The 22,875-nt window shown below is 38.4% G+C and overlaps 2 protein-coding genes across 2 annotated transcripts in view; one reads left to right on the top strand and one right to left on the bottom strand.

Annotated features, from left to right (window-relative positions):
• The window catches only part of KAT2B (lysine acetyltransferase 2B), a 73,087-nt gene extending 70,320 nt beyond the window's left edge, over positions 1-2,767 (top strand). Inside the window, exon 18 of the mRNA XM_087824922.1 lies at positions 679-2,767. Coding sequence (XP_087681048.1) covers positions 679-872 — 194 coding nt within the window. The 3' untranslated portion in view covers positions 873-2,767. The remainder of the gene's footprint in view (positions 1-678) is intronic.
• Positions 2,768-8,045: 5,278 nt separating this feature from the next.
• Positions 8,046-21,660, bottom strand: SGO1 (shugoshin 1). The gene is made up of 8 exons (XM_016198780.2): positions 21,268-21,660; positions 19,870-20,018; positions 19,593-19,789; positions 16,607-16,683; positions 14,892-14,950; positions 13,114-13,923; positions 10,501-10,687; positions 8,046-10,298 (listed from the first exon to the last, which is right to left on the bottom strand). Coding segments are annotated over exons 1-8 (1,602 nt in total). The 5' UTR covers positions 21,270-21,660; the 3' UTR covers positions 8,046-10,177.
• Positions 21,661-22,875: the final 1,215 nt, after the last annotated feature.

The following is a 22,875-nucleotide window of genomic DNA, read 5'->3' as shown; positions in this document are numbered from 1 at the left end:
TTTGTAAAAATAATACGACTTAAAGCAAGTAGATATACTGGGAAAATAGTCTTTTTACAGTAGTCTTGCAAAGCTTATTTGCTTTAGAAAATACATTATTAAGTTTTTCAGTCTTATGTCATTGATAGAGCATGAAACTAAATTCATTTGAACCATTTTACCTGCAAATTCATTGGTGTATTTGCAGATGTATTTATGATCAGTTTCTCTCCTTTAGTCCCGGCCTGCAACACTAGAACAACTGTGACTTTAGTGAAACTAAGTTTGATCGCTCTAAGTAATGACATGATTCAGTATACGTGCTCCACCTGTTCTGCTCCGTGTAGATAGAGCCTTTTCTGTATAAATCTGAATGAATAGCTAACAGTACTCAGTTCAACATACTTATCGCTGCTAATCTACTTAGCTTCTTGTGCTGAATAAGGGATTGGGCCAGATGACTAATAATGGTCCCTTCAGTGTTAAAATGCTTGATTTTCTACAAGAAACCTTCACCAAAGAAGGAACAAAAGATTTAAGAACCATTTTCCCTGATCATACGAACTTCTCTTAAACAAAAGCATCGGGATAGTAAAAATGTAATCAAACTGATGATATAAATTTCTTTTTCAGTCTCACTTTTGTCAGCTGGTATTCAAAAGGAGTCAAAGATGGCTAACATATTTTTTTCCTGTGCAGATCTGAAAACCATGAGTGAGCGCCTCAAGAATAGGTACTACGTGTCCAAGAAATTGTTCATGGCTGACTTGCAGCGAGTCTTTACCAACTGCAAAGAGTACAACCCCCCTGAGAGTGAATACTATAAATGTGCCAATATCCTGGAGAAGTTCTTCTTCAGTAAAATTAAGGAAGCGGGATTAATTGACAAGTGATGGTCCCCCCCTCTGCTCCTTAGAAACTCATCAAGCAGTGTGCCTAAAGCAAGGTGGTTTAGTTTTACAAGGAATTGGACATAATGTGTTGGAGATACTTGTAAATGTAATAATTAGCACTTTTGAAAAACAAAAACAACCTCTTAGCTTTTCGGATATGTATTTAAATGGAAGTCATAGAACGTTTTTATTTTATGAAATAGATTTTAATCTATTTACTACTATTAATGTAAATTTCTATGGCATGTTCATTAGCTGAATAGCCAAGAGTAGATGACCAGGGGTTTCCTCAAAACCTGTATCTGAGGAAATTGCACATAGTACCAAGATGGGGGGGAAACCAGAAAATTCCAGACCGTGAATGTGTCCATTTTTTCCTAATGGAATGTGAGAGTTTATTTTTATTTTTTTTCTGAAGGATTTTAAGGAAGGGATATGTGATAAAAGGCCCGTAAAAGGTGAACTATGTGATGTTGGAAGTCTCACTGTAGACTTCATATATATATATTTTAAAAACACTCATCTAGATGAGGTGCTTTGAGCAGTTCTGAAAAACGCAGTTCCGAAAAAGCAACTGCTTTGATGCCTAAGGAAGAAATTCCAAATAATGCAAACTTTTTTATAAGCATCTGGGTTTTTGATAATTCTGTCTACCTACAAGAAAAAAACAACAAAACTTGCGAGTACATAACCACTATTTTAATAATTATTTTCTCTACACAAATGTATACTATTATATTTGACTTTGCTTATGCAGGCCATAAGTTCCAAAAGGCCATTTCCTGGGCCACAAAGGCATGCATTTGAAAACACTTGAAATTGAATCAACATGCTTTAATAGGAAGAGAGGTATAATCTATGTATGTGTCAAAGATGGTGGGTTCTAGTTCTGATAACTAAGGGTTTTTTCCTTTTCTGTGATACACGACGCCCCACTGATAATGTATATATGGACATTTTTCCTTTTGCATCTTCAGATTGTGTATATTCATTGCCTAAGATGAATTAAATTACCACCAAGGTTTGCTGTCAGTATTTTAACACCTACACTGGTTTATAGACCCAGGGTAATATCCCACTAAAATCCACCAAACAACCTTATTAACCTGTCTCGGGATTCCAGCCTCGTGCTTGGATTTAGTTCCTGATCAACACTACAGAGATAAGTGGGACATCTGCCATCCCAGCTCTGGGAGAACCAACTAATGCAAAACAATTGAAGGCCACCTTGATGGCCTCGACACTAATTTTTGTGACACAAATTTATAAACTGATTTTTGTAAAGAAGTAGGTTTTAAAAATGTATTTAACTTGATGTTTTCTATCTGCATAAATGAATTAAGATGATCATTTAGTAGTCAATAAAAACAATTGCCAGAGATAATCTGCGTCAGGGGGGAAAACTTGCAAATGGCTATTAAGTTGGACGTATTGTTTTGAATAGATAAGAGATTTTCAGAATGCTCACAATGAAAAATGCCTCAGCTTTTTTAAGTACAAGAAACCACCTTGAGTGGCATCTAGATTTCTAATGAAGAATTGAAGATACAGTTTGGATTAAGTATCTTGCTTGGACTGGTTTTACACAGTGCTTTGTACTGGATCTGCCGAAGCATCTGTCCAGCTTGGTATCCTGTGAAAGTTTGTTATTTTCTGGGTAGACATTCTTATAGAGTATTGTCTTTAAAATCAGATGGTCTCTTCTATATTGAAAGCATTTTTATGTTTTCTAATTTAAAAATTAATATTTTCTTATAGATATTGTGCAATAAAGCTGAAGTAGGACGTGTGGTTTTTGCAAATGCTTTAACAGCTGATAAAATTTTACATTTGTAAAATTAATATATTGTACTGGTACAAAATAGTTTTAAATTATATTTTAAAAAGCTCTCAAATTGTGGTGTGTTTTCTTCTTCTAACAGATTGATTTTAGCAGGGAACATGTACGATCTGGTTGGTGACCATGGATTGTATCCTCAGTTCTTAGTTCTTAAGCATTTTGTTGAAGATGTTTAGAATTGTTGCATTTGTGGGAAGTTTCATAAAAATCTCCAGCCCGTTAGTGACCGATTTTCAAGAGGAGGGACACTTACTGGACCTGTGTCTCTCGAGTTGTCCACTGCATTTTGCCCACTGTCACTCGTTAAACAAGGAAAATTTAGAAATTTAACACCTCCCTCGTTTTTCTACTTTGCATTAGTGAAGTAGATGAATGAGCAGAGAGAGAAATACAGCAGATTTTTAGGTTTTTCCCATATGTGCTTCAGTGTTACTCAAAATGCTGACTGTAGGAAATAACACTGTATCCTGTTGGGGTATGAGAGGACCCACCAAAAGCATCCTCCTTTCCTTCTGAATTCTGAACTGAGAAGTCAAGAGCATAAAGCATATATAATTGCCAAAATGTCTTTATTAATAATAAAATGGATATTGGGGAATAGGGCTTACATCTCTGTGGAAAATGGGCTTTCTGAGAGTGAACCCTAGAATGTAAGGGGTATTCAGGATGCTTGCAGTGAAAAATGCCTCAGCTTCCCAAAGTGTAAGAAACCCCCTCGACTGGCATGTAGGTGACGATACAGTTTGGGTTAAGTGTCTCGGGCCAGCTCTAAACAGCGCTCTGTACTGGCTGCCGAAGCATCTGTCCAGCTTGGCGTCTGGTGAAGGTTGACTTTCTGGGACGTTCCTGTTAGAGTATCGCCAGCAGCTCTGCCAGCTTCCCCCGCCGCGGGCGCGGCCTCGAGCGTTAAGCCCGGTGCAAGGCCGAGAGCAATGGTGCTGAATGAAGGCAGGACAGTCCCGGAGAGGCACAGAGCGACCGGCCAGTTCCTCCCCCGGCTCCTCCGGCAGGGAGCCGTCCCCGAGGAGCACTGAGCACGGCAGAGGGCGCCGGCGGGCGATGCCTGCCCCACGGAGCGGGGGCGTCTGCGGTGGGGGGAAGCTCCCCCCTCGGCCGCCCCATGTATTCATAGTCAGGAACCACTCTTAATTCTTTTGATTATTCAAGACATAATTAAAAAGTGGTGGTATTCATTAGAAGAGGGAGAAGAAGACTTTCAGTTTTTCACATAACCTAGAAGTAAAATTTATAATTAAATAAAATTTATAAATACCTAAGAGGTAGAAATAGGATCAGACTGAGGGAGCAGGGGCAGGTTGATGTGTCATCCGCCTTAAGCTGATAGTCTTCCAAGCAACCCTCAGTGTTTGTGTAAGGGCCTAAGAGCTGCACCAGGAAGTGTTGCTGGGGGCAGCCCGGCCTTTTCCATACTCTGTCCCTTAACTAGCATTGTCCTTTTAGCAAAGTAGAAACCCCAAAGAAAAGGGGGTAGCTACTTCAGAGTATCAAAAGTCATGATGACTGTAAGAGGTAGTAATTAAATTGCCATCGCCCCCGCCCCTCCCAGCATCTTGAAACATAGGTTTTGATTTTTTGACTATTTAAACATTTTTTTTTCCTGGCAGAAAAATGTGTGTGTGGAGGGTGGTGGTTGGGGGCAGGGAAAGTGGTGGCAGGGAGTGAAATCTGTGCCTCTCGGTGGTGTAGTGCTGTTTACCTTCTGTGGGTGCGTCAGTGCTGTTAATCTAAGCTAAGGTGGAGATTGGCAGGGCATAAACTGTTAGTAATGTCACAGGTAAAGAGATGAAAAATGAACTTAGGAAAAAAGCAAGAAGGAGGTTTCCACTTACATCTGGACAGAGCTTCAATAAACAAGATGCCTTGGATTCTTTCATGGGAGCATTTTGTGTGTGTGTGTGTGTGTGTGTGTGTGTTTCACAATGACAAAGCCAGAGATTTTCTTTGGGTTTATTAAGAAGCAGCATAATTTCAACAAAGCAGAGAAAGCAAGGAAAACAAGCTACCTTTCTTGCTCCATCTTATTATTAGAAAGTCCAATACAATCTTGGCAGTTAGCTTAAAAAGATGAGAAACCACCTGTATAATGTGTGTGTGTGTGTGTGTGTGATTTTCTGAGCTAAACCAAAGGTTATCAATTTTAGTTTAGGTTCTTTAAAAGAAATCCCTTGGAGAACTTGTTGGAAGCTAAGGACCTTCTCAAAATAATGCACATGTTCACACATGTTCACTTTCTGCATACAAGTTTACCTGGTTCTTGCGACTCTTCCTAAAATTCATTTGCTCTCTGTTAAACTCCCGGTTTCTACAGTTAATAGACAGACATCTAATCTAACTTACGCTTTAAAATATGTAAGAACAGAGATCTGCCTTTTTGTGTGATAGGCTGTCCAACAACAGAATAGGCAAAGGGCTGTAAGAAATTCCCTGGGTTTGGTGGCTGTTGGCTGTTCAGAGTTGGAGTCCACACTTGGTTCATAATGCATTTGTCATCAAGCTCTGATTCAAATCTTTTTTCCACAGACTGCTGTTAAGTAAGTGCGGGAGCACTGCTCCTCTCTTCAACACCCAAACGCATTTATACAGTTGTAGCTTTGTGCTATCTCCCTCCTATATTTTAACATTTTACAAATATGAATTGCCAGTTTTTAAAGACTCAAATCTATTACTGGAAATGAAATGTAAATCATGTGACAAGGTAACATCTGTGAATTCAGAGGTGAGAGTTTAATATGAGGTTGGGTGAAGGTTGATGATGTGTTTGTTGTGGGGATCAGGTTGCAGAAAGTCATGAAACACCTTGCTAAGGAGCCTGGGCCCACATGAGCTACTGAAACTTAGAGTATGTCTGGTAAAAAGTGATCAAAGTTGTATACATTTTCATGGGGGAGTCAAGACATCGAATAAATAATTACAAATGTCAGTGCTGCAATGGAAGGTAGAGCTTATGGCGGTGGTGCCAAGGGTGGCTTCATCAACATAGAAGTTAAATTAAAAAGATACTTGTCAAGCATATGTAGCTTCAAGAAGTTTCCTAAGCACTCCCTTGTTCCCTTCCCCAACCTCAAAAAATCACCATCATAGGGTCCTGTCTGTAGGGGAATTCTGGAGCTTCTGTTGGTATAGGGCTGAGACCACACGAATGGAAGGGACATTCTGGTAAGTGGGAGCTTAGGGAAAGCTTCCCAGAGGAAATGTGCTGAAACAGGAATGGGCATTGACTAAGGCAAAGTTTGAAGGAAGGTAGGCAGAAACAATACAGGCTGAGAAACCCCTGAAGCGGTCAAGAATCCCAGAACAGAGAATCCAACAGGACAGGAGTGGTAGGGAGCAGAGGAGTGTGTGAGGTGGTAGAGTGCCCTAACAGGCCGTTTGGAGAATACTGGATTTTCTTTGAAGGGAAATGGGAAATGGCTGTGAAGCGTGATTAAATTATGGATGAGCTCACAAAAAATTAGGAACACGAGCAAATGAATCATAAAAGCAGACAAAACAAATATCAAGTTTAGACGCCTAATGTGAGAAAACACCAAAACTCTGAAATAAGTGCTTATGATTGTTAAAAATAGCAAAACGTAAGTGACAGATTAAATAGCGTATGTATGATACAGCCAAGGATAGAAGGAGTGGCCTGGAATATAGAACTGATGATATGAAACAAAGAACACAGGTAAAGACACAGGAGAAAGGAGTTAAGAAACAGAGGCTAGGCTGTAAAACAATGTGAAATCCATTAAGGCAGAATATTTATTTTGTTCACTGAGGTGTCTCAAATGCCTAGAACAGTGCCTAGTGCTGAATGTAATTAAGTCAGAGTCCACCGATCACTGGAAGTTGTATAAGGAGAGAATGGGGAAAAGGCAATGTTCAACAAACTAAGACTTCCTTTGCAATCAATAAAAGGCATGAATATTTATAATCAGTGAATTCCAAGCAGAATAAATTATTGGCTTTCAATTCTGCCTGTGAAGGTGTAACTACTATGGGACTTGTTCACCTACTATAAGTGAACATAAAATTGGACTTGGTATATTAATAAGCTGTTTTCAGAAATTGCCCACCCCGTGTATAGAGAGAACCAATGGAGTTTCCAGAGTGAAAAGGTCACTGGAAGGCATCAAGAAACGGTTTGGCGTAGCAGAAGAAAACCAGTAAACTTGAAGATACGGCAGCAGAAGCTACGCAAAAAGAAGAGGGGATCAAGACAAGGTCAGAGTGAAATCAGAAAATATCTTTAAATGAACGTGAAAACACAACATACCAACGTTGGCGGGGCACAGCGAATAGTGCTCTAGGGGAAATTTATCGCCTTAAAATAAGGGGGGTCCTAATTCAGCCCACCTTAAGAAGGCAGAAGGAAGAATGTGAAGGACTACAAATCACTGACACAGGAGATGAGTGAACAAAAGATAAACCGGTGAGATGCCCAGTTCTTTACAACACAGAACTGCTCGCTAGTGATCAGAAGAGAGCACAGGTGAGCGTCGGGAAGGAAAGAGGACATGACTAGAGCTCTCACATGCAAGGTGCCGGAAGGACAAGGGGCTGCTTTAAAGAGCAGCATGCCAGCTCACTTGGTCGCTTAGATGGAATGTGAAGTGAATACCCGTGAGACACAAATTAGCAAAGCTGACTCAAGGAGTATAAAACCTAAACTTTCCCGTATCAATTAAAGAAACTAAGTTCATAACGAAAAATGTTTTTTTTCAAACAAAACTCAAGGCACAGATAACTTCACTAGTCTGTTGAACATGTAAGGAAAAAGGAATATCCTACGCAAACTCAGAAAAGAGGTATTTTTCAGAAAATATTTTATGGGGCTCGTACTATGACCCTGAACCTAAAGCCAGAAAAGAAATATTATAAGAAAATTATAAACCAATAACCAAGGAAAGATAGCTATAACCCATGTAAATAAAAAGAAGTAACAGTACTAGAAAAAGATGTTTTAATAGGAAAGTAGGCAAAACAAGCAATTTATATAAAAAATTAGAAAGACCAATAAACACGTTAATTCTCGCAAGTAATTAAGTCAATAAAATCTTTTAAGTAATTAAAAGAGAAACCATTTCACACTCATTGGCTTGGCTAATTTTTTAATGTTCAGTAACACCAAGTGGTGGTGGTGGGGAAGCTGGAAACTTAAACTGCTATTAGGAGAGTGACACCCACTCCTTGTGTCAGGGGAGTGGGTACAACCACTTTGGAAAGCAGAGCCACACCTAGGTATCAACTCCTTGGAAACCTACATGTGTACAAGGATGTGGAATATTCACTGCAGCAATAATTTGTAGTAATGAAAAAGTGGAAGCAAATTATCTCTCAAAGGAAGTTTCTGGATTTATTTATGTAACAAAATACTATACAACAATGAAAATAATCTACATTTGCCAACATGGATAAATTTTCAAAAACAATGTTGAGTTACAAGTCATTACAGAAAGATATATACAATGTAACATTCATGTAAAATGTTAAAACACAAAACAATTCTTTACAATCTATGGATAAACACTACAGTAAGAATACAGAAATATTAAAAGAACAAAAACAAATTTAGAGTAATGATTTTGGAGACGAAGGGAAGGATCAAAGCTAGATCACAAAATGTCAACAGAGGATCCAAGTAAAGGCAGTGAATGTCTGGAGCAGGAGCTGGCAAACTTTCTTGGTAGAAGGGCTAGAGAATAAATATTTTAGGCTGTAGGCCAAAAAGATGCAATCAAAGATTTTATGTAAGTACTTCGTAGGGGTTCAAATTTAGTGTTTTTTTATCACCCAAATTGATTGCCAGGATCTGATTTTTTCCAACCATTTAAAAACATAAACATTTTTAACTTACAGACCATATGAAAGCAAGTAGAGGACTGTATTTGGCCTAAAGGCTATACTTTGCGCATTGCTGGCCCAGAGCAACATTGTCCAATAGAACTTCCTGTGGTGATGGAAATATTCTACATTTGCATTGTCCCCAATATGATAACCACTAGCCATGTGGCTATTGGGCATTTGAAATGTGGCTACTATGACTGAGAAATTTTAAGTTGGATGTAATCTTAAGTTAAAGTAGCCATTCAAGAGTTTTTATGAATTTATAGAACAGGTGTAAGGGGAATGGTTGAACAAATAAAGTAGGGGGAAAAAAGATTGTGTTGGGAGAGTAGGACATATAAATCAGTGAGGACTGATATTTGAGAACAGGGACATCAATTTAAAAGTACAAAAAAGCATGTGGCTTTGGAGGTCAGGAATAAAAAAATTTTGGCTGATAAAAAGGATTTGGGGTGTGACTGATATAGAATGCAGAAAGGTATGGAGATATAGTCAAGAAAACTGGAGGTGAGGATTGAAGAGTCCTCCAATAAAATAGAATTTGTTGCTCATGGACCTGGAGATTCCACCATAAAAAGTTGAGAGAAGAGTTAGGTTGAGAGTATGGTGGGGGAGCTAAGAGTTTCATGGCAATGACTACAGAGAAAAGCAAAATGGGGAGAGAAATGTCCAAGATGGATTAGAAGAGTGAAGGCTAGAAAGTACGATGACCATATACATACTCTGATATTTAAAGAACAGATGAAAAACACAAGCACTATAGTATACAAATTTTATTGCTCTTTAAAAATCGGTAATCTACAGTGCTTTAAAGTTTAAAGAGGTGTATTACGAGCAGTGGCTTCAACTTTCAGAACTGAACTAATTCCCTCTCATTGGTTGATGAAAAATATGAAAAAATCCTTGGCATTCATAAATTTAATATTTGAGTTTTTGACTGAATAAATAACTATCCTGAAAGCCCATGAGATAATTTGTGATTTTGCTGAGCGATCACTTTGAACAATATACACCCAGAGCTTAGCTTGGGGTTCATAGTTGCTTACCTAGTCCCTTAGCCTAAGCCACCATCAATTTTCTAGTCATGCACATTTTATCTGAAAAATTAAATACAGCAATGGTATAAAGGAGGCACAAACAATAGGGCATACCCTACTGTGAATGTCAAGAATTAATTCAAATATCATATAAGGAGTTTCAAAAGAACCTCAGCCTGTTTTCAAAAATCATTCTAGTATTCCCCACTAAAGGGAAAAGTAAAAGGGCCAGAAGGTTATAATTAAAACATCTTATTTGAATAATCATTAATTCCCAAAATGTTAGTATAATTTTGACTAAAATTACGGGTTTTAGGCAGTATAAGAAATCTAACTATAATAGTGCTTAAGCCCAGTTAATTATATTTAAAAGAAGAAATAAACCAAATCTTATTAAAAGTTTAAGAAAAAAGATCACATCTTAAGTATAGATTTTAAGAAATGTTCATGATCTAGAGTCCATTCAAGAGATTATTCTGTGGCAGTAGTTCAACCCACTTGTGTGCTATCTTATAGATTCTCTCTTGGAGCAATAGGAGGGGATGTGGGGTGAATATAAACTGTATCCAATAAATGCTTCATTGTATTTGCTTCATACTTTTTTTTTTTTTAGAACTGCGTCTGGAATCCTTTTTTTGCTTGAAAACAGGCGAATTCAAGAAACACAAATCTGTAAAAGGGTCTCCTCTTCTTAGTTTCCTATAAAGGTAAAAAGAGCTCTTTATTGCCCCAATACTAACTTACTCCTCAGGATAAAGTTATTATAAAATATGCCAGTGTTAGTATTCCCACTTAGGTTTATCAAAATTTTGTGTTTCAAATAAGACTCACCCTTGAACAAAGCTCCATAACCCCTCCAAATGTATCATTAAAAGTGAGTTCCCACACATTAAATACTTACGAAGCGAGGGTGGGCTCCTTGTAGTTCACACTGACTGTGCACCTACGCTTAGGCAGGGACACTGCCGGGCTTTCTCTATTCTTTGGAGAAAGAGAAAGTTTTCTCAGTTTCACTTCAGCATACAAGGGGACATTGGTGATATCCTTCAGGCTAACATAAGGTGACTGGTGAGTTTCAGGTACTGCACCTACAAAAACAACTTTTACTGAATATGGGTCCAAAAAAACCCCAAAACACAACCCCCCCCCACAGGAAATAAAATTGTATGCAATTACACATCCTAAATGTATACAAAATGCAGCATTTCATAATACAGATTTTTTAACCTGTTCATCAGCTTTTCATCCCAGATGACATTGAAATATTAAGTAGTGTAGATGTGAAGAACTGATACAACAGTTTACTAAAAGTTAAAATTCTTGAAAATTAACCCTAGCTGGTTTCGCTCAGTGGTTAGTGTTGGCCCACGAACTGTATGGTCATGGGTTCGATCCTGGCCAAGGTCATGTACCTTGGTTGCAGGCTTGATCCCTGGCCCCAGTTGGGGCGCGTGTGGGAGGCAACCAATTGATGTGTCTCCCTCACATCAATGTCTTTCTCTCCCCCCCTTCCACTCTCTGAAAAAGCAATTGGAACAATATCTTCAGTCAAGGATTAAAAAAAAAAAAATCTTGAAAATAAAAAAATTCTTCTAGAGTGCCTTGGGCATAATGAATTAGTTTAAACTGCAATTTCATTTTAGTCACACCTTGCTCTTTAGAATCAAGGCCTCTATCTCTTTCAACGCCAAAGCTTATCATCACGTGGATTCCTATAGTTTTATAAAGCCACTTAAACTCATTCTACTTATTAAATGAGAACTCTAATAAATCATAGCCTCTGTGTAAACCAGGAGAAACAGGGTTTCCTCTAGTAAAGCTAGTAGGTTAAAGAGTTACCCAAAGTTTTTCCTATCATAAAAGTATCCAAATTTTTCTACTTTGGAACTACATCTATATTGGGACACAGATACCCAGCTAGAAATTAAGGACACGGCAAGATGAACAATCTCTTCAGATAGCTTTAAAGAGCAAATCATTCTCCAAGAAAAATTACATTGTAACTGTAAAATGACTTTATATGTAGCAACCCTGTAATCCAGGGTAATCTGGGTTTCAAATATTCTTTTTTGTCCGCACATAAGGATATTGTACTATACTAATTATTCTATTTTTCAGTTTGGAAAATACAGTCAAGCAGTAACATCAGATCAGTTGTTATATTCTGGAAAGCTTAATGTATACACAAATCCCCCAGGGAACTTGTTAAAAAGATGCAGATTCTGATTTAAGAGTACAGGTTACAACCTGAGATTCTGCAATTTTAAGAAATTTCCAAGTAATGCTGATACTGAAGATCCAGGGACCACACCCCAAGTAACACTATTTAGAATGTACTTTTTTCCTTTTAAAAACTTCTGGAAATTTCCAAATGTACACAAAGATGGAGACAACAGTATAATGAACCCAGTCACCCAGCTTCAATAATTATCAACATCTTGCCAATCTTGATTTACTCTAACATCATTACAGGATATGTTTTAAAAAGATATTTGCATGCCATCACCTAACTGATTGGCCTTGGAAAGCCATTGAACTTTTTCGGCTTCCGTTTCCTTGTAAACAAAACAAGCATGATGATACCTTCACTACAGTTGTTCTTAGGATTAAATGAAATAGCATGACAAAAATGTGAGGATACAACCTGACTGGATGTGTTATTTTTACAAAACTAAAATTCCCAGATAAGAATCTTTGTGGGCAGATGCAGGCTAGATCCTCAGCCTTTAAATCATGCTGACTTTTGATCTCACTAAGCAAGATCTTCTAAGCCACAGTTTTTAGATGTCTTACAAATATCTTACAAGAGACGACTCAGCCCATCAACTGAGGAAAGAGTTTTTTGGTCTTATTAGGCCATGTTCTCTAACTGGAAAATTATTTAAAATCATGGTTCCTGTCAAGTCAAATATAAAGCAAAGCCATTAAAATGACAGGTCATTGGATTTAAGTTTGATCTCATTTTCAAGGGTTGTTTCAAGTGAGTGTATAAAAGATATTTTAATTTAACCTGAATCTACAAAAGAGTTTTTTCCTCTCCTTGGAATGCTTCATTTACTGAAAGTAAAAATGCTTCTTCCACAACAAGAAGTATTTGTTCTTTTAATTTTTAAAAATTTTTTATTGAATTTATTGGGGTGATATTGGTGAATAAATTTATATAGGTTTCAGGTGCACAATTCTGTAATACATCATCTGTATATTGTATTGTGTGCTCACCACCCAAAGGCAAGTCTCCTTTGATCACCATCTATCCCCCTTTGCCCTCTTCTCCCTCCCCCATATTTGTTCCTAAAGAGGGTCTAAATTAGCTTAAAGCAGTTCAGGGCAACACTACTGTGATTTCCACTCCGGTCCCTCACTATTTAATCAGACTGTTACTTCTCCCAAAGAGACAGATGGCAAGTCTCTAACCTCCCCCAGAGAAACAGATGGTAAAGTATAGTATATAAGCATCAGGAGCGATCAATTATTATAAACATTAAAAATGCAGGAAAACAAGTAGATCACTTACTGGTAGGAGTTTCTGTTGGCTGAGAATTCTCCATTTCTTTTTCATCCCTACATCTTAGTATCCTTTTAGATCGAGGCCTGGTGACTGGGCTCGTATCTGACTGGCTGGCGAGACTTGGGCTGGGCTTGCAAGTGGGCAAATAGAGGTCATCAGAATCATCTTCTGAACTGCTTGACTCAGAGCTGCTCTCTTCTGATACACTGCTGTTTTCCTCTCTCTTAGAATCATTGTTCACTTTTTGTCGGAAAGGAGTAGGATGAACACCTTCTTCCAAATTAAAATTGTAAGCATCATTGGAAGTGATAAAATCATTCAACTTTTTTTGGGAAACAGGTTTTTTAGTTTTACTTTTGCTCCCTTTGTACTTAGATACAGATTTTGACTTTCTCCGGTTAGCTTTTCTTTTCTCTCCTTTTCTCCTTCCTTGTGCATCTGTATGCTTATTTTTAGTTTGCTCAGATTTATATTCTAAAATGTTTTCTTTTGTTTTAGATATTCCTGGGTGAATCAGCTTTGGTGATAAGTTAACTTGATCTTTGTTCCATTGACAAACATTTTGCTCTACATTTTCAGATATGTGCACGTTTACTAATGGCTCTACACATCTAACTGTTTCCAATCCAGAAGGCTGCTTTGACAGAGGACCGATTTCAAAATTATCCAAGGTGTTGAATTCGCATAGACTGTTAAAATGTCTCTTTAAATTGCGACGGAGAGATACAGTTCTAGGTAAGATATTATCAGTAGACTTATCTTCATCTGAATCCAAATCAAATCCCAGTCTGTCTTGAGGAATAGTAGGTATTTGCTCTGAGCATTTAAAAAATAAGTGAGAAAAACAGTTTCACTTTATGGAAATTTTAATTTCAGGAACCTTAGAATTCAAAGTTAAAAATGGAATAAATGAAAAGTCATTCTGCAGTTTCCCCATATGTACTATAAGTAAATAAAAATCTAGGGAACTTAATATTACCATCCATTTATTTGGCAACAATCAGTTGACAGCTTTTATCTCACCTGTGGAAGAATCTTACATAGCCTTCAAAAATATTCTAACTTGGAATTTTATGTGCCCCTCATTTAAAGAATACTTAGTTTCCATGTATCTATATGTGTATAGGATTTAGAGGAAAAGAACCTCATATTCCAAAGTAGGACAAATACACTAAGAAAGTGGGAGCTAAGTTGTTCTTTGAAAAATGAGAAAAACTGGGATCACTGGAAAGCCTTTCAGGTAGGAAATATAATCTGTATTTTAAAGAGAAGTGGGGAAATTTGGAGCTAATTATTCAAATGCTTTCCCTTCTTCAAAGCTTAGTTCAGTAGAGGATTGACATTTGAAAAGGGACACACTGATTTAAAAGTAGAAAGAAGGGCATGGCTTTGGAGATCAGCTTTGAGTGTAAACCTTAACTCTTACCATCTGAGTCTATATAAAACAGACTGAATGTACCTATATTGCAAGGTTGTTGTGAGGGTTAAGTAAGTGAGACAATATGTATAAAATGCCTAACACAGAGCTTAACATGCTGTCAGACTCAGTAAATTGCAGCCATAGTTACAGCCAAGGTTTCTAATTAAAGATGTGGCAAAATAAATGGAGGTATTTTAAAATTCTTACTATTCTGTGTAAAATAAACAGACATGCTTTGAGCAGAAGAATACCAGGTGAGATTTAAAAACTTAAAAAGGAAAACTGGGGAAATTTAATTATGTTACTTATTCTCAGAGACCTCTTCTTGCCCTTAATCGTATTTTCAGATTTTTACTTGAATTACCTTCCATTTGGAATGATTCTCCTTGTTCTGGAGGATGAGCATCTTGAAGAGGAGCTTGCCTTAGAAAATACCATTGAAAAATAGAAATTTAACAATTATGTAATTAAAATAATTTAAGATTTTCTTAAAATTAAAATATTAAATTTTCCTTAGTATTATTTCATAATTCCATTCTATATCAGTACATGTGTTCTACATCAAAGGAAACCAAAAAACATTTATACTGATTACATGGAGGCTGATTTGTTACGACTGACATTCAATTCTTACTGGAATAACTAACGTATTGAATTGGATAGTTCCTCCTTAAAACATGCCATAACTCATGATTTCATTTAACCGGAGAAACAGCCAATCAGAACTGACTTAACTTTAATTAAAGAAATGTGGTTTGATTACTCAACTCTTTAGGAGCCTGCTTTATCATTAGCTGAGCTGTGATTTTTTTTTGGTAGTACCAGCTTTTATGATGCTTAACTACTGACTGCTCTGAAGTTAACACTGTTCATTTTCTTTATAAGTCTTCTTCCTTTTTGGTGCATGAAAAAAGAAGTTTTCTTTATGGTCCAGTACTATTGCTGGCTATTTCACTTTAATTATAACTTTATTCTGTATTGACTGTAGAGAATTTTCACCTCTAGTCATCAAAATTTAAATACAGGTTTAGGCAACAGAGTTATGGTAACAAACTAATAACAATTTTAGAAATCTTACAGAGACTCAATTACCTTATCTTTTTGTCCATTACATATTTTGCCAGATGTTAAAGTTTAACAGTTTTAGGATTATTAAAATTAATATGGGGATAGAAATCACATTATGATTAACTCTGCGAGGACTGGGGCATAGACTCAAAAGGGATATGAGGAAATAGCTTATGGCAATAGTTCCTACTTGAGGACAATTATGCTTCCCTAAGGGATATTTGGCAATGTCTGTAGACATTTTTGGTTCTCATAACTAGGAAAGAGGGGTGCTACTGGGATTTAGTGAGTAGAGGCCAAGGATGCTGCTAAATACCCCACAATGCTTAGGACAGCTCTCTACAACAAAGAGTGGTCTGGTCCAAATGTCTATAGTATAAAGACTGAGAAACCCTAGGCTGGAGTGATGGCCATGCTCTCTATCTTGAGATTTTGGTTTGACTACACATTAGTCAAACTCATTGAACTGTATAATTATCATCTATGCATTTTACTGTATGTAATTATACCTCAATAATTCATAAGCAAACAAAGTACACCTGATCCAAGAGAAGGGAAAGAGGATATATGGGATCTGAGTGTACTTAGGGATAAATTGGTTCAGCAAGACAATGTGATAGTGGTGTTAAATATGTTTAATTACATCTCTTTTCTAAAACAGACTATCTGTAATACTAGCAAAATACTATCATTTGAATAAACTAAACCTATAAACCAAACCTTCTTAGAATAAAAACTTGGTATAAGAAAAATATAACTGAAGGTAATAACTTAAAAATTCTAGAAAAGCTGCTTATTTTTGTAGACATCAAAAAAGTAACTATAAGAAAGATTTGGTTTGGCTATATATAACAGAATTTTAACATACCGAATTTTCTTAAATATATTCTTGGTAGAGAGAACATCAGACTCAAAATATAAGAGTCTATGATGCAAATTTCCTTTCATAAATGGATCACAGAATTACATCCTTTTGATATTAATAAGCATAATATTGAATTTGATACTAACGGTAAATCCTTTACAAGTAAATCCCCGGAGTTGTTGTCACTATTGGAGTCCATTCCAGAGGAACTTACTTCATGGTTCTGTGAATGTATTAAAAGAAAGAAAACACTAGTAAAATAGAAGAATTCATAACAAAGCATTCATTTATTCAAAAATAAACACTTATTGACAGTTTATCATGGTGCCAGGTACTGTTCTAGGAACTTCGTTTACAGTAGCTAAAAAAATTTTTTAGTTCTACCCTCTTAAAACTTACATTCTAGTGTAGGGAGAGAAAATTTTAAAAAGACAGATATAGAAATGATTTCAGATGGTGTTAAGTGCTATGAAGGAAATACTTGGTGAAGTGATAGAGTAACTGAAGCAGAGGGCTCTTTTAGATAGGGTGACTTTCATCTGAAGAATGTAAAGGAGCAGCCAGTGAAAGAGCAGGGCGTAGAGAAAGGTGTGGAAACAGCAAATATAAAGGTCATGATGTAGGGAAAACCTTGCTGTGTTTGGAAAAGAAAGGGCATTGTAGCTGGGAAACAGTCACTAAGAAGAAAAGTAGATGTGCATGCAGAGGCCAGATAATGTAGGGCTCTCAGAGCCATGAGTTTGGATTTTAGTCTAAGTGTGAAGGGCAGGCACTTAAATATTAAGCAGGGAAGTAAAATGATCTAAGTTTTAAAAAGATCAGTCTGGCCACTGTGTGAAACATGGATTGAAATGGGCCAGGAAGATAGGAAGTCAACATACTAAATGAAACAAGACATATAGTTAGGACTAGAATTCTGTGGCTATGGAGGTGAAGCCAGGTGGAAGGTTTTGAGTTGAACAAAAGGGTAAGTGTTTTATTGAGATGGGTAAGACTTACAGAGGGAGGTAGAAGCACACAATATCATTGGTGGAGTGGGAAATAAAAGAGTTTTGTACAAAATGTTTGAGATCCTTTATAAATATTTAAGTGGATATATCAAGTAGTTGTACTGTGTGTGTAGGTCTTGAGCTATAAATTTGGAAGTAGACAGGCAGTATTTAAAGCTATAGGAGTGGATAAGATGGGTCTAGGACAATTGACATTTAAAAGAAGCCAGCAAGAGGCTGACATGGAACAGTCAGAAAGGTAGAAAGAAAGCTAGGAGCCTATGATGGTAAGAAAGCGAGATCAAAGTATTTCTAGCAAAGTGTAACTCCTGTGTTGTATATTACTTCAAGGTCAAGAAGAAAGAGAAGTGACCACTGAATTTGGCAACATGGAGGTTTTGGTCACCTTGACACATAGTGACAATAGAATGGCATGGATAAAGGCCAGATAAGAGTTTAAAAGTGAATGGAAGCATTTATTGGTTGTTTCTTATATGTGCCCTGACTGGGGATCGAACCTGCAACCTTGGTGTATTAGGATTACGCTCTAACCAACTGAACTACCCAGCCAGGGCAGAAATATGAAGACCAAATCAATGTTTCTTTCTCCCTCCCTCCCAAATAAATAAATAAATATGGCTAAGATCACTTTGTTCTCTTTGGAAAAAGTTCTGCTGTGAACCAGAGCAGAGAAATAAGCAGATAGAGTTGAGACCAGGAGAGGTTTCAGTTATTTTCTTTACCTCTGAAGGTGAGAGATTCTAAGGCACATCTGTATGACAGCTAGAATGATTCAGCAGAGGGAGATACATATTGGTTGAGAATGAGTGACATACAACAAGCACATGGCAGAAAACAAACTGATGTTTTAAATGCTGAGAACACTTTTGCCCAGCCACTAACAATGTTTTAATATATAATCAGAAATCACTGATAGACGAGATGTCAAAAGGCCTGCAATAACAGATTTTGCCCCTAGGGTTTTTGTGATTATCTCATGGGGTACTTATTTTACACTATCCTCTGTGGGATTTTAGCAAAAACTGGGAAAAGGAAGATTCAGATGTCACTGGAAGAGTTTTCTTCTTCACTAGTTGACAGAAAAAGAAAAAAATTAGGAAAGATTAAATTCTGAAGGAAAAAATTATATTAAATAAGCTAACTCTCACATAAAGGTAAAGAAATCATATTTAATCTTTATAGAGAAAATTTGCTACTACACTGTACATGAATATAATACATATGTGTGGGTGTGTATATATAGGGTGTCCCAATAAATGTATACACACACTTTGAATAATTATAAAGGCAGTGTTTATTAAAATACATTTCATTTTCAGAATTGAGCTATCAGCCATTAAGGGTGTATACATTTTTGGGACACCCTGTATGTGTACACACACACACACACATATTTTATATACCACACATAGAAAAAAATACGGAATTGCTTTAGTTGCAGGGAAGCAAGAAGTCTTTCACTGACTCCTGTCAGCAGAGAGATGACGCTAATTCCTTTCTCAGGTCCGTATCCCTACCCTAATCACTATCGTCTGGCTTTCTTCTCTGGTCTCCTGCTAACACAACCGGTTTCACTGGCACAGCAAACAAATGGCGACCAGAGAAGTGTTTGTTAACACCTGACACTCAACGCGGCTTTTCTCTTTCTCTGCCCCATGAGTTTCCCTGGCACTGGCTTCTAGGGAAAAGGAAGAAGAAACTGGTTCATCATTGCTCTACTCAGGATTAACGTGCAATGAGACACAAAAAATATTCTAAACCATGTCTGTTATATTTTGGCTGGATCTTCTGTATAACCTTGGACACAAACAGAGTCAGATAAAAAAATGTGGACAGAAAAATACTCATGATATTTCTTGTTTGGGAATTAAAGTGTAATCTTATTTAGCCAACTAGTAGGTAAACATGATTCTCTAAAAGCACATAAATACTTCCCACCCCCAAATTTAGGTAGTTCTTATAAAACCCCACTGGATGCAGCAAAACTATATAGAAAAGCTAAGGTTTATAGTACCGATTAACAGTAATCAGTAAATTAATTTTAAAGAGCATAATTGATCTGAACACACAGCTTTACTGTTTTTTCTTCTTCTAAGAAATTCAGCCTTCATAATGAAAATACCTGTGCAGGTTCTTCCGTTTGTTGTGAAGTAAATTTTTCTTTCAATGCATATAGCTGATACGTGAGGTAGTAACATTCTTTTCTCAGCTGCAGGATGATGTCTTGGGCTTCTCTCACTTTGGCCTTTTCATTTTCCAAAGCTAAAACTAACATTTTGTTGTTGTCTTGGTAGTTTCTTAGCAGTGTAGAAGTGTTGGCTAAAAGAGTATAATTTTTTTTATTAGTTATTAAATCTAAACTTAAAAAAGTGATGCAAAGGACAACATGAAAATCTTACTGATTATTTGGCAAGGTGCAACTATAAAAGACTTTCGTTTGCCAATTTCTGCCAAGCTTTTATTCCTTTTCTCTTTCATTCGTTTCTTTATGTCTTCAAGACTATCTTGAAAGGACTTTTTGAGGTTCCTTTCCTTGGCCATCTTCTGCCTAGGAATTTAAAACAATAAAAAATATTTCATTTTTCTAAAAGATATCAAATGTAAAACAAGCTTGAAAACACAGGCTGTTCATAAAGAATGATTAAATAGAGACTTAGTAATTGAAGAATTAGCTAAAAGTACATAGCTAACTCGGTAATAAACTAGATACTGCAGATTTTATTTTTTAAAAAACATATCTTTATTGATTTCAGAGAGCAGGAAGGAGGGGGAGAGAGACAGAAACATCAATGATGAGAGAGTCATTGATCGGCTGCCTAGCCTGCAACCCAGGCATGTGCCCTGACCGGGAATCGAACCCTGATATCCTGGATCCTAGGTCGATGCTCAACCGCTGAGCCACGCCAGGCCGGGAGATTCTGCAGCTCTTAAATCTCATTAATATTTCTGACATATTATCCTCCTCAGGTACTTTATAGGGAAGGTTTAATAAATATGGACTTCCAACCCAAAGACTGTAATATGCCGCTTATTTTTTACTAAACAAATACTCATTGGGGGCTTACCATATAGTAAGCACTATGGAAAATGCTTAATATTATATTTTGATGCTATTGCTATTTATGTTTCCTACAGGCAATGCTTATGACCAACTTTTAGTGTTTATTAGGATTACAGCATTAGTTCAGAAGCAATCATACACGTGAGCTTTGTTTTCCAGTTTTTACATTGCTTATCAGATTAGGTAATTTGATTACTTCTCTCTCTCCCACACTCTTGTAACCCAATATTACTTTAGATAGGCACACACTCTCAATAAAGTCAAAGTGATCTTCAGAGATTTAGTTAAACTATGCAGCACTATATACAATTTTAATAGGCTATTATAACAATGACAGAGCTAGAAGCAGCAGGAACTGGGGCACAGGAATGTGTCAATTTTCTCAGTTATTCTAAAACTCAGGCCTGCTAACTCCTAGTACCTGGTGAACACAGCAAATCAGACATTAAATAATGATTGTTTTACAGTACAGTTAAAAGCAAAACAGGCATCGGTGGAATATGCTGTTGAGTATATTAATGCATAAGTATACTTAAATGTGGCAGATCAGACAGGCTTTGGTATTTTGCTGCTAAGCACGTTAAACTACTTTCATGAACATCTTTTACCTTAGACTGCACTTTTGCAGATCTTAAAGCTGCAAAAAGTAATTGTTTCCTACAACAATCTATGCATACAATGTTCATTACAAGGCTACCCTGATCTCCTTTTCGTCAAATATATTCCTGAAACTTACATTTTCTTGAGGATTTTTCTCCAGGCCTTACTTATTTTCCTCTCTGCAGCGTCTGGAGTCTTAAATATAGATATTGTAGATCTCACTTAAATATTTCCTTTCTGCCAACAACAATAAAACACACGCGGGGAAGTTCCCAGCAGAGAAAGCACAACTATTTTTAAAACACGTTATGTGGGTTGTACAGAACAACGTGCCACAGTGTAGTTTTTGAAGTTCGAACTGGAGATGTTTGAGAGCCATACAGAGTAAGTAATCGATCAAGTTAGTTTAGTTAAGGTATTTTAAAAACCAAGTGTTATCTACCCCCCCCACCTGTTATTAAATTTAATCAACAAAATCTGGGGGTGTGGTGGAGAGAACCAATGAAAACAGGTCACCGCGCGGAAGACAGACCCGAAGGGCGTCGGTCCCGGGATCTGGATTCAAGGGAACCTGGAATATTTGCTCAGCGTCACAGTCCCTCCGTCGTTCCCGCCGCGGGGCCCCCGCCAGGTAGGGCTGGACGGGCGACTTCTCCGGGGTAATCGACTGAGCAAGGGCCGTGGGTGGCACAAAAAACAGCTGCCAGGTTGTGCGCCTTAGGTCGAGCCCGGCTTCTGACTACTGAACGTGCTTTTTTTGCACATCACTTAATTCACACAATTCTACAAGGCAGGAGGTTCGGGTCCCCATTTATTTCACAGAAGAGGAAACGGGGTCCTCGGGAAGCGAGGATCGGGTGGTGGGGCAAAGACACCCCGTTAGTGCGACCTCACAGCCTCAGTTTTTGGCCACCTAAACTCAGCACGACAGAGAGACCCGAGGGAAGAGGAAGAGGGGTCAGGACGCCTCTGATCCGCATCAGGAAACCCTGCGGCCTCCTCTTTCCCGCAAGGGCCGCGAGAAAGCCCGGCGGCGGGGGTGGGCGCGTCGCCGGAGAAGGGCCGCGAGACCCGCCTCCCCCAGGGACGTCCGCCACGATACCTTGGCCGCCTCTTCTGCCGCGCCCGTCTCGCTCCTCACATTCCAAGGCGCCGCGAAGCCGTCGCGCGGAGTGGGCCCCACGTCCCGGGACCGCCCGCACCGACTCCCGTCACCCGCCGGCCGCCGCCGCCGCATTCGAAATTCGCAGCCGCGCTCACCCATTGGCTGGCTGGGGGGCGGTCACGTGAGGCGGCGGCGCAGCCACTGACGCAGGCAGAGCCCCGCCCCCGGGCGTCCCCACGTGACGCGCTGTCGGCAAGCATCCACATCCGGGCACCCACGGGCCCGAGCCCCGGGAGGGCGGAGCGGGTCGTCCGGCTGGTCCGCCTGCCTGCGCGTCTCCGCTCCGAGTTGCTGGCTTCAGGGGTGGAGCCGCTCCCGGCCCTTTGAGCGGTGGGTAGTTTAGGGCGTCCGCAGCTTCCTGTTTCTTCAGTTTCGCGGTGTCGCGTCTTCGCGGTTGTGCTCTAGGGGTCCCTCTGCCGAGAAGAATCCCCTTGGCCGGTTGCCCGCCCAAGCAGTCGAGCTGCTGCACGGAGGCAGCTTTTAGGGAGCAACAGCAGGGAGAAAGTCGGGGGTTAACGGGACGTTACTGGGGAAGTCGCACGTACCTGAAGTATCCAGCGCCAGGTTCTTTCTGTTTGC

This window comes from Miniopterus natalensis, chromosome 15 (genome assembly GCF_054644295.1).
Source record: "Miniopterus natalensis isolate mMinNat1 chromosome 15, mMinNat1.hap1, whole genome shotgun sequence".
NCBI classification, from domain to species: Eukaryota; Metazoa; Chordata; class Mammalia; order Chiroptera; family Miniopteridae; genus Miniopterus; species Miniopterus natalensis.
This window is presented reverse-complemented; position numbering and strand designations above follow the sequence as displayed.

Coding starts and splice junctions, on each gene's coding strand:
- SGO1 (XM_016198780.2), bottom strand. Junction 19,790..19,869: donor TGCACCTTGCCAAATAATCA/GTAAGATTTTCA, acceptor ATACTCTTTTAG/CCAACACTTCTACACTGCTA. Junction 10,688..13,113: donor GCCAACAGAAACTCCTACCA/GTAAGTGATCTA, acceptor TTGTTTTTGTAG/GTGCAGTACCTGAAACTCAC.